The sequence below is a fragment of the Oreochromis niloticus genome, linkage group LG22 (genome assembly GCF_001858045.2).
Source record: "Oreochromis niloticus isolate F11D_XX linkage group LG22, O_niloticus_UMD_NMBU, whole genome shotgun sequence".
Lineage (NCBI taxonomy): Eukaryota > Metazoa > Chordata > Actinopteri > Cichliformes > Cichlidae > Oreochromis > Oreochromis niloticus.
Genome location: NC_031985.2, coordinates 9,912,868 through 9,927,415, shown reverse-complemented (window position 1 = coordinate 9,927,415; position 14,548 = coordinate 9,912,868). Strand labels below are relative to the sequence as shown.

At 42.5% G+C, this 14,548-nt stretch overlaps 1 protein-coding gene across 1 annotated transcript in view; it reads left to right on the top strand.

The window, feature by feature from the left end:
- The window catches only part of macf1a (microtubule actin crosslinking factor 1a), a 235,581-nt gene that overhangs the window by 91,058 nt on the left and 129,975 nt on the right, over positions 1-14,548 (top strand). Inside the window, 1 exon segment of the mRNA XM_025902114.1 lies at positions 13,751-13,812. Within this exon segment, the coding sequence (XP_025757899.1) occupies positions 13,751-13,812 (62 nt within the window).

Sequence of the window (14,548 nt, the reverse complement as noted above, 5' to 3'; positions counted from 1 at the left end):
GCTCTTTCAGAACCGTCACTGTTTCTCTTCACTCTTATCTTTTTATAAAGATAACAGAGGGATTGGGCTCATAAGGGAGGACAGTTTCCATTTTTTATCTTTTATATAGCTAATTCTCAACACAAAACCATCACATTTTGGTTTCTCTGTTACAAACAAAGCAGAAAAATGTAAGAGTTTAGCACTGTTTGACAGAGGATGCTTGCACAAGTAGAAGCTGGTGTAGATGCAGAGGTAATTGAGTTCATTCTGGCACATGGGATTTGGACTCAGAAGGACTAAAATGAGCCAGAGAGGAGGAGGAGGAGGAGGAAGGGGGAGATGGGAAGTTTTTGTCACCATGAAATCTGGACATGAAAGTCCAAGGCTAGAGGATTCATCACTGTGACGCGGTCGTCATTTTCCTCATCCTGCTCCCTGCTGCTCATCCTCCCCTCTGCCCTCCATGTTTCCTCCTGCAGTTGGCATTGGCTCTCAAACAGCTGGGATGCTGCACATCGCTGTGTTAAATATTGCCAAAACACTATCTTAATTCATCCCTGCTATTGCTACCATAAACCAGCTATCATAAAATGAAGGTTTACGGTGGCCATATGTGATAGAAATGTCCTTTTGTTTTTGTCGGGGTAAGTTCTGCTTTTAAAGGGAGTCTATTATGATTTTTTGTTTATTATTAAATATAAGTGTAAGTATACCTTTTAAGGCAAAAGCTTAAACTGCTGTCAGTGTCCCGTTTCTGAGATTTTTTGCCACTTTAGGAGCTGTATGATGTCATGGCATGCAGATATCTTTATATGGTCAGCTGAGGCACTCTGCTCTGTTTGTTAACACAGACACTCTGCTGTTCAACCCCTCTGTTTGTGAGGGGCAGCCAATCAGAGCGTAAAAGACTACAAAAGACAAATTTAGCCAATGACATGACTCACTGTTTAGCGAAATGCTGTTGTGAAGTCTTTGCAAGTGGTGTCCCACTGAACATTTTCTAAATAATCCTCATTTCTCATAATTAGAATGCCTGTAACTTACAAAATAACTTCATAGTTTATTCACTATGACCTGAAACCAGCAGTTGAGCCCACAAACCCATCAGGATAGTGTTTACAGTGCAAGGGAGTCTTCCCATAGGCTTTGATACATGTATATTTTTTTTCAATCGCCCTCTGCTGGCCATTAGAAATATTTCTAGTTTAAGGCCTGGGAGTGTCTGTTTCACTTCACTGAGGCCCTGCACAAAGTAAATAAGGGTTAAATTGCAAAGAGGCTTTAATGGAGTCCAAGAGTAAAATATATTGAACTATAAATGTGCATAATAGATCCACTTTAATGGTGAAATATACCACAGGAACAAATTATGGTTATGGCTTATGGTCATTTACTGCAGCCACTTGTGCAACACCTGCGAATGCACATGCTCTCATGTGTGCTCGGCCTGCAGGGTATTTGCATATGGAGATGCAGTTTATGGCTCGGCCTCTGTGTGTGTGTCTCTTTGTGGGAGTGAGGAGAGAAATTTGTTTGTAGAGTATTATCATGTGCTGGGCCAAGGCAGTAATAGGTGCGCACAAAGGTACGGCATATTTCTGGGTGATGTGGCGCGTGTGTGCCTGCGTACTTCTGTGTGTCAGGGTGACCTTGGTACATAAAGGATGCTGACTGCAAGGATTGAGTTTTACTGGGGGAGGGAGAGACGGGAAGACATGACAGGCTGCTGCGAGCATCATATAGACCTGTCACGCAAAGGGAGATATTTACATTATTTAATTGTTTGTGTCATTTGAGGGTTTTCTGAGTTTCTGGAGGGATTTAATTATGCTAATATAGTGAAAGCAGAGGCAGCAGTGAAACTGATGGTCACAAAAGGCTTTCTGTGTGTGTGTGTGTGTGTGTGTGTGTGTGTGTGTGTGTGTGTGTGTGTGTGTGTGTGTGTGTGTGTGTCAGTGACTGTGAGATTTCTCCCTCTGATATCAGAAAGAAAAGAGTCTTTCACTCTCCGGCACAGAGCCTTACAATAACACTGTAGCTTTCCTCCATCTCTGCTCTCAATGCTTCCTGCACTCTTCCATCTTTATCCCTCCATCTTTCTTCTTCTCTTGTTTCCTGCTTATACTGTAGTCTGACATCATCCCCGGGCTTTGTTGTAAATCTTCCAGTTGTGAAACTTCTTTTTTTTTGCGTGACGCAGATCCCTGACCTCTTGACCCTGACAGCATGCACACACAAGCAAAAGCAGTAGCCTTTAATTCATTGAAGGTCCTGTGAGTGTAAGTGGAGGTATTATACTGATGAAGTGCATTTTTGCATGTGAATTATTGATGTTTTTGCAGGTGTGAATTAAGTGTGCGTGAAGATGATGCGAAAATTAGCTTAGAGGAGGCGTTTTGTGTGCAGAGGAGTGATATTAAAGCAGATGTAACTGTAATTTTCCTCCTTAAAGACGTGATATTAAGCAGTGAAGGATTCTTAAAGATGGTTTAAGTGCGTAAACAACAACATAAAAAGATCATTTCAGAGATGGTTGGTTTCAGGCTGCTGAGTGTAACACCCGACTTGTGTGTTCTCAGTGGTTTGAGTGTTATGTCATCCAGCCTACCACACACATGTTGGTCTCTTCTGCCCCACAGTGGTAGCAACAAACTTTCCCACATGAGACACATGTGCTTCATACAGTCTCTTTTCTCACACTTTTTTCTCTTTTAGTTAATCTAATATTGTAATTTCCTTTTCGCAACTGTGAGAAACTATAAATAAGTAAACGCAACATCCAGTTTCTGCTTTTCTGCAAACTAAAGTGCTCCATTCCAGTTAAAGTGGGAAGCTGGAAATCCCAAACACCTGCAGGTTTTTATTTCAGGTGTTATCTCAGCTTTGTTAGGATTAGCATTTACATATGCTTGTCCACTCAATACTTTGAAATAATAGGTCACTTAATTTCCTCCCTGTGAAAACAATCGTGTTAAACTGTCCATTACTTTCCTTTTTTGGTGAAACTTTGGTGTTTCATGTTTAATGTTGTCAGAAACTATCAGTAACATCTCAAAGAGCACCTCACTGAAAAATTAAAACCTGGCTTTTATATAATCATGTTATTATATAACTGCACAGAAAATCTTGATGATAATTCAAGTAAAGGAACATATTTTGCATTTCATCAGTGTCTGTAAAGTTTGTGAAGTTGTTCTGTGGACAAGTTGTCGTGATGATAAATGTAAAGTTGTTCATAAATATTCTTTGTTGAATCTCTTTGTCGATTCTTGGCAATATTAGCATGTTTTGGTTGAATTTGTAGCACAGAACATCACAACTCCCATGGCTGTACATGTGTAGTAGCTTTAGTTAACTTGGAAAATGTACAGACTTTAAATTTTCAGTGAATCTTCTCGTTCAGTGTTGAAACTGTCAGAGTCTGACTCTCATCTGAGTCTATTTCCAGAGTGCAGGCTATAATCTTGAGACAAAAAGGACTCTGGGTAACGTAGTCAGTGCAAAGCACTAACTAAACTACAGTGGAAAGTACCGGACAGTTAGTCGGGATCTTGAACACATGTCCATTACCTCATGTTATCTGGTAATTGTGATGTTCAGGAAATGACAAATAAAGAAAGAAACTCACTCCTCGTCTTTAAATCGGTGTGTTAAATCACATGAACTCAAATCAGCACGACAGTCAGAACAGTTTGAGGCTGTGAAGTTTTTCACCCCACAAATAGAGCATCAGATTTGTTGTGGTTTTGTCTCGAGGTTGCTAGGACCAAAAACCTCAGCAGCTTTTTCAGAGGTGACATGATAACTTGACCACAGAGTCGGACACACAGACACTCACACAGACACTCAGGCACAGACACACAATTCTCTGCGAGGTGAGAGCAGCTGTGGGACCCCCTGCCTTTCAGTGTGCAGCCTGACTCATGCTGAATCACTCTGTAATGTCTCTTACACACACACAATCTCCCCTTGTGTCCAAAGCTTTTGAACGCACCGTCACAGTCAGCAGACATCACTCAAAGATAGCCGTTAATAAATATCACAGACAGGATGCATTGCTCACTCATGGCAACAGAGGTAAACACACATACACACTCACCTTCTCAACAGGGGTGCACACGCGCACTCACAGACACACTCAGACACACACACATCATCATCATCAACAAATTCTGCCTAAGTGTGCACCCACTTAGAAAGAAAAGTTATATGCATGTGTGCATACTAATATATATACATACAAATATCTATTTTAACATGCTAAAACGGTAATGTACTCAATGTACACAGGAAGATGGTTTGGTATCTCCCATGTGGTTTCCTTCTGAGTGTGAGGCAACCACACACACACATACACACGTGGCATACACACATTTCCGTCCTTTTAGTCCCATTTCTTTTATTTACTGCTTTTCTAACGGCGCACTGAGCAACGGCTACAGTCTGGTCGCTTGTTTCAGGGGAATGGAATTCACTGTTAGAGTGTCAGAGAGCGAGCGAGGTTAAAACGGGGAGAGAGAGAGAGGCATTGGGGGGAGAGGGAGGGCATCTGAATGGAGAGAGGGACTCAGAAGTTTGTAGCTGCAGGAGTTTGTGTTGGAAGTTGAGAGATGCTGCTCGAGGAAGGAAGGGAAGAAGTGAAAGCAGGCCAAGGATCGTCATGATTCTGTGAGCGGACCTTAGAAGGCTTGTGTGAAAGCGTCTCTGCGTGGATGCTGTTAGCATTGGGACGTAACCTGGAGGGATTCAGTTGTTGGACTTTCAGGAACTTCACTTGGTTGTTGTTTAAGTGATATTTTGTGGAAGTTCAGACAGACAAGGAGCACTTTGCCATCGCTCGGTACGACAAGATGGATTTTCTGTCGGACCCTGATGTCATAACGCCAATCCTGGTGGTGGCTTTTCACTTTCTGACTGCAGCTGGGTTTTGGTATTACCGCCGTCGCTGTCGTCAGATGCCCATCATTGACACAGGTAAACTGTCACTGTCAACTGCAGTTTTCCTCCTCCTCACTGCTTCAGTTATGACTTATATGTCAAGATCCATGTGCTTCCTGTTTAGGCTCCGCCTCTTCTGCTTCTTTGTTAGCATGTCAGTGTCTTTGTTTCCCCTTTATTATCAGTACCTTTAGTGTTTTCTTGGCTTGTAATGGGTGTTTGTATTAACTGTGCAGTTTTTCTATTTTAGCTTTGCTGGAATGTAAAGCAGCTTGTGCTGTAAGAGCATGAAGGTTCCTCCTGTTTCATCTCCTGTTACACTGAGACACTTCATGCTTTTGTGCTGCAGGGACTTTATTGTTGTATCTGGACGAGTCAGTGGAGGAGAATCCATGAAAAAGATGTTATATCGTCACATTCATGTGCATCTTCAGCTGCTTGCATGAGCAGCTATGCTCTGTGTTTAAATCTTCATACTCTACAGTAAACAATGAAACGCTGTGCTGCCAGTAAGCTGCTAAGTTTGGTCATGTGTCCAATTATTCATACCTTTGTCTTGCATTAGACGAATTCCTTTTGGGTTTTGTAGTGTAGCCTTGGTGCTAACGCTCCTTTAAAGCCTGCTCGAGTTGCATAATTAATACTGTACCTGTCTAAAGTCTGGGATAACTACATCGTTTTGACATGTTGATGGTAACCTTTACACGCACGCTCAGTAGCTGCTGTTCTGTCAAAGCTTGTGTCTCAAGAGCGGAAAAACTGAACCAATTTCTATGTTGGGATTTGGGACTGTGGCTAATTTTATCTGACTGCGGTGACTGACTCGGATTCACGAGCAGAACAGTATCTGCCATGATGTCACAGTGTGAATCAATGAGGTCGATCGGTACTGAGGGGGTGAGGCCAGATCATCTCTGATCACCGGACTGAGTTGTGGTAAGAGAGAAAAGTGGGCAGTGAAATGGGCTACGGGAAACATGGCCGCTATGAAGATAATTAGTGATGGAAGGTGGCCAGAATGTGATTGAACTCATTTGCTTAATGTAGGATTTCACTTTGGTTTATCACAGAGTTCGGCGACTCCAGGCCTCGAGTGCCGGTGTCCTGCAGGTTTTAGATGTGTCCTTGATCCAACACAGTTGATTCAAATGGCTAAATTACCTCCCCAACATGTCTTGAAGTTCTCCAGAGGCCTCATAATAAACTAATCATTTGATTCAGGTGTGCACTCCAGGCCTGGAGTTGCCTACCCCTGGTTTAGCATGTGTGGTTTGGTATTTACCTGCTGAAATAAGCAAAGTCTTGACTGAAAAAACCCTGGATGGTTATCGATGGACACAAAAATATGAGGTGTGATTAGATAATTGATGCTGCTAAATAAAAAAGATATAAGATATGTTTCCTTACACAAATGTAATCTTTCCTTTGGGTGCACTCACCCTCTGCATGGCCGCAAGGCGGTGAAAGTGTGACTTTCTCACCGTGTTTTGAATGAGCTTCAAAAAGATCAAAGATGGATGTGAGCAGAATTAGGTCTAAGTGTCACTAACAGATAATGCACCTCATACATAAAAGGAGTGTGAACACTTGGCTGTCTGCATTTAGGTGCGTGCAGTTATTCGGTCATATGTGGGTCTCACAATGACTGTGCACTTTTAGGAATGCAACTACTTTAGTCATTTGGAGATGTTGGGTGTGGTTGGACGTTATGAAGCATCATATTTGACTTTCATGTTGATTTGCTTGTTGTTTCCAGTTTATAGAGGAGCTGCTACTGTGTAACACAGCTGGTGTGTGTGTGTGTGTGTGTGTGTGTGTGTGTGTGTGTGTGTGTGTGTATGTGGTGATGTTGTGTGACTTATTTTTTCTCCCACACAGGAAACTCCGCGTTTCACAGTGGTAGGCCAAGCATGCTAGGGTGTGTTGGATGCATGGGTTTTTATATAGAAAGTACATGATGTGGTAAAAGTTGACATACTACTTAAATGTCAGTGGTTTATGCTTTCTTTGAAATTACTACGCTTTTTATTGAACGCAGCGTGTGTTGTTTACGATGCACAGCCTGTCCAACAGCGCAACATCAGTAAATAAGGCTTCAGTAGATTTAAAAAGCTGCACCAAGGAGGTGAAGTTAATAATCTGTCTGTTTGTTAGGATTACTCTGGGTTGAATGAAAATGAATTAAAGTGTTACCAAAGTTGTTTAGTAGTAGTATTTTAGGAGTAATAGTTTAGCTTAACTTAAATTCAATTTAATTATTTTGAAGTTATCAGGATTTAGAAGCTTTTAGGAGGATTCTTTGTGAGAATGGGGCAAACTGTTGTTGTTCTCACGACAAAATGACAAAGGGACTCGATGCATTTATGATTTGGAGGGAATTTTCTGTGAGATGAAGAGTCAGGTCTTTTGTGGAAAATCTTCCAAAAAGTTTGAACTTTCACAAAACTGCTTGGCTTGTAATTATATGACCGAACTGTCTGTCACCATCTACCAGAGGCAAATTTTAACCAGTTAGATCTGGATCTTCAAGTTCTGTAAGCACACGAACAATGCGTCTAGATAAAAGTGGTATGCCGGAAAAATGTGTACATAAGTCACCTTAAAATTGTCACCATAAAAATACCTAAATATCTAAAACCTCCCATGGCTGCAGCTATATTGGACTGTAGTTCTTCATAGTTAGCTGATTGGTCTGAATCAGCTATGATTTGCTTGTAAGTGCTGAAGCCTGCTGGAGTGATTTCCAGTTGTCAGAAAAATTGCAAATTCAATCGTCTCACTGTAAAAAGCAAACGTACTAAATTGAAAGCAAGCTAAAGCAATGTCTGCTTTAATGTCATGACCACTGAACAGGATGATGAAGTCTTTATTTAGATGTGGGTCAGTAACAAAGCCACAGTGACCCTGAATCAGCTTCACTTCCTAACAGGGTTTTTAGATTCACTCTGACCCGAGCAGATCAGGTTTGTACAACTAATTTGAATTGATTAAAGTCACGTGTAGAAACGTTGAAGGTGCTGATCTAACATGCATCTGTGTAGTATTTAATGCACAGTAGGAGTCCAGGAGTCTGCATTTAAGCCCTCAGGTGTCTGTCTTCTGTGGCCACAGGAGGGCAAATTGAATGTGATCTTAATCTGATGAAGGGGCTAACTGGACAGCTTGTTAGTGTGCAATTGGGAGATCTTAGCCACCCAGCAAAGAAAGTTTAGATTTGAAAATTGAAGAAAACGACACACTGCCAAATATTTAACATGCAGTGTTTGTAGCTGCCAATGAAAGAGACAGAAATGGGATGAGAAGCGGAAGCGAAGGAAGAATAAAATGAAAGAGAAGGGACAGAGACTGGTGCCAGGCTTCAAGTGTCACCAGAAAGGGGCTAAATGAGCCCTGGGAAACAGGCCGGCTGCAAGAAAAATGGAAAATGAAAGAGAAAGTGAAAGAAGTGACAGGCAACCAGGCAGGCTAGAAGAGGAAAAGCAGGACACTTGGAAGCATCCTTCACTTCCACGTTTAATTCAAATTGAATCAGAGGAGGAGAACGCCAGACCACCGGAAGACCGGACAGAAGAGAGAGTGTGTTAGAGATTAGTGGCGATAACGGCAGAGAAGGAGGGAGCGAGGGATAAGCATGCTGCGTGGTATTAGAGGCGTAAGCTCCGTCTGGTATTTTTAGTGTGGATGGTCCCTTAGTGACAGAAAGAGAGAACCACTGTGAAGAAGAGGAGGAGAAGAATACCAGAGAGGAAGAGGACACGACATGAGGAGGGATGGAGCTGAAGGAATAAGGCTGCTGTTGGAGGGAAAGGGAAAAAAGGGGAGGGGCTTGTGTGACTCTGAGCTTGTTGTGACTGTAAGAGTGCGTGTACCTGTACTGTACAACACTGTCCACAGTACACATCCTGCAAGCATCAGGAGCTCGTTTTAATGTCCGCCCTTCCTCACTGCCTGGCTCCTGGGTCCGGGTCACATGACCTGTCTGTGGATATTGTTTGACTCAGAGCTTTTAGCCATAGCAGTGCAGACTCATTGCTTCCACACAGCTGAGATTATTCAAACCTGCGTTGGCGCTGTCTGGCACAGCTGAGCTATTTTAAGAGACGGAAAAGAACAAGTGAAGAGGCTTCATAAAAATGCGCGTTTAGTCTGTCAGCTGTGAGGACACAAGCAGGACACTCTTTTATTTATTTATTTTTGTATTTGTTGTTTTTTATTGCCGGGATGTGTAATCATGTGTCAAATGTCGAATACCAGCAGCTGGTGGGCTCTTATTAACCACTCACCTGGATCTTCTTCAACTGTGATCCAGGCCTGGCTCAGTTGGGCTCATCATCTCATGGCTGTTACATGAACAGACTCGTGCACTAATGAGATGACTGATTCCACTCAAGCTCGTTTTCCTGTCAGTATTTTATTAAATCGCTTTAAGGACTAAAGTCCGCCTCAGCTCAAGTCCTGGCCTTTTCCTCAGTTTTCTTTTAGCTAGCAGGGTTGTTTTTACAAAAGCCAGCTGTGAGGTTTGTGTGTGCATCTTTGGGGAAGAAAACCTGTGATATCAGTAAGCTGGTGGCGCTGCTGCTGCTTCTACATCTGGCTTTTTTCGTCTCGAAAGCAAAAGAATGCATGGGTGTTTGCGAAGCGTGGCAGAACAAGCCTTGATTGTATGAATGCTTTTGTTTTCGAAACATTCAGGGAGTGGATTACATCATCGTAAGTGGATGTGCCTGGAACGAAAAAAGACATTTTTATTCTAAGAAACGACATCACTGCGGGACACGTGCATATACTTCCTTTCTGAATATTTCCTTTAAAGGAGTCAGCTATACGAGAAACACAATTTGTCCCTCCAGGATTTCACTCGAGAGGTTCCTGCGTACGCATTGAAGAGGAAAGGCAGAAATAAAAGAGAGAAAACAGAGGAGATGAACACGAGAGCACCCCTGCAGCTCTGCATAGCCACCGTCAGCTGCAGTCAGAGAACACACCGTCTGTTGTGGCCTGCAAACAGAGGGCGAGCGAGCTACAGAATAAGTGACACACAGAGAGAGAGAGAGAGAGAGAGACGTAGCTTAGTGAGGAAGTGAGATTAGGCAGTGAACAAGGAGGCTGTCCTTTTCATACTCGGGGGGAGGAGCTACCAGCTGACTTTGACACACACGTGTGTGAGAGCAACTGCGCTTGGGAAAGAGTGACTGTAGGCCGGAGACATGGCAGCCACCGCAGGGATCAAGGGAAGAGGGAACGGGTGAACCACAGAGAGGGGGAGAGAGCAGAGCTGAGACTGAAACTGGTGGTACCGGCCGGTGCGCTCCTGTCGGCCACGGCTTTCAGTTTTGGACACATGGGGACAGCTTGTTACCAAAAAGACGTCTTACTGCTATAATTATCTGACTTCTGTCTCGGATTATGCGTCACTGACATCAATTCAAGGTCTGAGTAGAGGAGGAGGAGTGAAACAGTAGAACATGTGGCCCGACTACAGGGATGAGTGTAACCTCAACGCTCACCTGTACTCGCTCATGTGCTGTGCAGGTCAGTGTGAGCCCCTACCTGTGTGTGTTTGTGTGTGTGTACAGTACATGTCAACAGGGAAGCTGTACAGTGTGTGCAGTGCATGTTTACATGTTGCAGAGAGTCTCCTGTGAGCACGTGTGTGTGTGTGTGTGTGTGTGTGTGTGTGTGTGTGTGTGTGTGTGTGTGTGTGTGTGTGTGTGTTTTTGAACAGTTCCCATTTGTGCACATGCTGGTGACAGCAGTTATGCTGAAGGTGGTCTCTATTAATCATTGTTTGTCTGAGCGCAAAGGGTTAAGTGTGTGCATGTCCTGTGTTTAGATAGCCTGGAAGGGGGTGTGTACGGCTTAACAATGTGCTCTGCTGTGCATGTGTGTTTGCCTTTCTGTGGCTGCCGCTCAGACATCTCCACATGTCTCTGGTTTTTAAATCTTATAACCCACATATCTGGGATTACTAACCCCAGCTGCCACACCTGGATGAACCTGATGAATCATTAAACGATCATTAAGGACTTTAGGTTTGTAACCTAAGTTTTTCCTCTGGGTTAACAAGCCGGACTACCCGGGCAGGTTTGGGAATCAAGGCGTGTGGCAGTGGTGAAACTATTTTGCAAGAGATGTTGAAATTTGTGCTCTTTGCTGAGAGGCTCTTCCGTCTGTGTAAACTCCTTAGAGGGGTCACTCTGTGTGAGAGTCTGGGTGGGTGTGTTTTTCAGGGTTTAGGGTATCTTTGACTTTTATTCAGTTGAGATGTTTGAACCTAAATCAGACTTTCTCTTTTTGAAATCCCGACAGCTGGAGGTGTTGGAGCTGTTCAGCAGCATTGTGGAGGTCTGAGAGGGTGTGTGTGTCACTGAGTGTGTGTTTGCATAGGTGTGGGTGTCAGACGGAGAGATAACAAGATGCTTAAAGAGGGAAGTGATACTCTTTCCCCATGGCTGCGCTCTGGCATGGTGGCAGCACGTAAACAGCAGATGAAGAAGTGAGGTACCTGGAGCAACCTTTTTTCTGATTGGCTGTTGCAAATCCATTCAATATAATGGAGGGAAAAAAACCTCTTCAGCTCTAATTTGTCCTCATATGAGTAAAAATAGAAAGTATAATATTTAAAATGAATGTAAGCATTTTTTTTTTTACTTATTTCTACTTATTTCCTCATTTGTTGGTAGATTTGCTTCATCCCTCTGGTCTCATCCAGTCTTTCCATGACTGGATTTCCAACTACCAAAACTGTCATACAAAACAGAAAAACAAAGAAAAATATGTATACAGACCAGTGTCATACAAAAAGACAGTTGTGATGTCCACAGATGGGAATGGTAACGTGGGAATCTTATACTTGATAAACCCACAAAGATTTAACTTTCAGAAGCACTGAACGCTCATACTAACCTATGCATATATACCTACAGTACATATACATCAATACAGCTTTGCAAGTATCAACTCCTGCATGTACAAGAATCACTTGTACTAAACCAGCTTTCTGTCTTTAGTAATAATCTGTTCATACGCTACTTGAGTGACCTTATCATTGTAGGCAGCCATTTCTATTGTGGGTAATGTGGGCTTTATGGTCCAGTGTTTGTATCTCTTCCTACTTACAGAGTCAGATTGTGTGAATTCAGCCAACACAGATGCTAAAGAGAGTTTCCAAAAACCAACAGTGTGAACCCAAACAGTGATGACAGTGTGCAGAATGCCGATTGGTGTGCAAAAAGCTACTTTAGGCTCCTCCATTATCAGTGTGGGATCACTACAGCAGTTAGCTCCTCTTGTCTGATTTGGCAGGTTTTTCTTTTTTTGTTATTTTTTTTTATGCCAGATGCTCTTTCTTACGCAAGCCCAAAGAGGTTTAACCACACATGAGAAGTGTCACCAGTGATATCTGTAAAAAGATTGTTGTTTTCGCTTTCACTACAAAGTTCTTCACATTTTGTGGCTTGTATTATTTTGAGATCTGATGGATCTCAAATCTGGAGGACCATCAATGGCAACCATGAAAAAAAATAGCCCACATTACTGGTTTTTCCACATACTTTGACACTGACCCCAGGTGACACTACACGGCTTCTGGAAAGCTCCGCGTAGCACCTACAGGCTGCTACCGTGTAACCATGGCAGCAGTTGAATCTGATTGCTGGCGTGGAATAAGGCGCAACGTAATCAACCAGTATTTACCAAGCAGAAACTTATGAAATGTTTTGGGTTTTTTTTAAAAGGGAAGAGTGGGGTGCAAGAAAGATGTTAAAAATGTATTAATAAATAAAAAGGAAAGAAAGAAAAAGATGATTAACACAGAAATATCCGTTTGTCAGCGATGCCCATTTTTAATATTTTAAAACTTGAAACTACTTTATACTTTTAACTTTGACCAGAATTATAATGGCTTTTTAAATTCTACATTCACATGTATCCAAACCCATGTGAAGAGGCAGTAACTGAAAGGATGTGGTGCTGTTTTTCCATCAGGAAGTCAGATATTTAACTGAAAGGCGGGAAGGGTCTGTGTTTCCTCCCAGACAGGCTGATATGAACAGAGGAAAGCTGAAGAGGCTCCGCGAGTCTGTATAAAGACCAGGAGGCTGTGGTTGCGGTGAGGAGATAATGAGTTGTGGGTCAGCATCAGGCTCTATTCCTAGCCTGGCTGCCTCACTCCTCTGGCCTGGGGAGGACGCAGCCTGGAGATGTGCCTGGCTGCAGGTCACACAGAAAGAGACTGAATCATAGAGAGGGAAAAACCTCTGCAGAAATGTAACGAAGAGAGAAGGAAGCATAAAGAGTAAAGTTTGCACTCAAAAATAACAAGTGGGGCATAAAAGTGAAATGCTTTTTGAGCATCAGGAAAACATCTTATTTTATTAAGGGTGATGTCACCCACATAAAATATGCAGTAAAGATGTTGCAATCATGTTTGTGGACGTTTAACGAGGATCTTATCAACAGGACCTCCAGCTGTTCTCCATGAACTTGAAGAGTCTTTTTATCCTGTTCGGTTCCACGAGCAGCTTTATAAAATGAGTGTGTGTAACCAAAAGCCACTACAAGTTTGACTGTGGGAGGTTTGAGCCGCACCTTCTTGTCATCCCATTAACAAAATTCAGATTGAATTAAATTATTCAGTCGTTTAACAGAAGACTTTAGTTTTTTGTATAAAACCCATCATAATCACTGCAGACACAAACACTGTCCCTCGGTGTGACCTCTTCATCTACGTAATGCACTAAATAATCGCAGTGGCTGCAGCATCTTTGCAGGATTTGGATTATGTAATTAACCTCTCTCTCTTTCTCTCCTTTTATTTCTCTTTGTTCAGATGAGCGGGACAGGGTGCAGAAGAAAACCTTCACAAAATGGGTCAACAAACATCTCATCAAGGTATGTATCACGGACTTGTACTGCTGGGATTGCTCATCTGGGATTTCCAGGTTATTTTAGAATGAATGATAATAGTTCTGAGAAAGATCTTCAATAGAAATCACACTATAAATTGTAACAACTTACATCAATCATGTTTCAATGCTGGTTTGTGTAGTGTATGAAATTAGTGCTCCACACTCTGACCCCGTGTACCATCTCAGACAACATTTATTTGATAATCAATGAAGTGAGCAGTCTCGGGTCATAAAGCAGCTGGACTGTACATCTTCAGTCCAGTGGGAGCAGAGTAATAGCTTCAGAAAAAGCTCCTCTAGATGTTCCGCCTGATTTACTCCTTCTGAAATTGTCCTGCAGCTCTTCGTCTCGTTCTCACGTCTCCTGTCTTCTGGCATAAAACTAACAATATATATTTTTTCTACTAAGACTTCCTGCTGGTCCCTTTCATTTCCATCCTTTTATCTGAGCTGTCAATGTTGTTGCATCAGGCCGGTGTGTAATGATCAGTGTTAATGTGACTGCGTACGAGCGGCACTGCTCCATCGATGGATGAGCATCTGTCTGCATCGTTTAGCCCGTGTTTTATCACCGTTAGCGGCTCTGAAGCTACAGCTTGTTAAATGCCTTCCCTCCCTAATGTTTAGCAGAGAAAACACAGTTGAGAATGAACTGAACAAGAGTCCTAAATGAATATTTGAACATTTGTGTATTTACAAATGCTTAGAGGAAGGCAGAT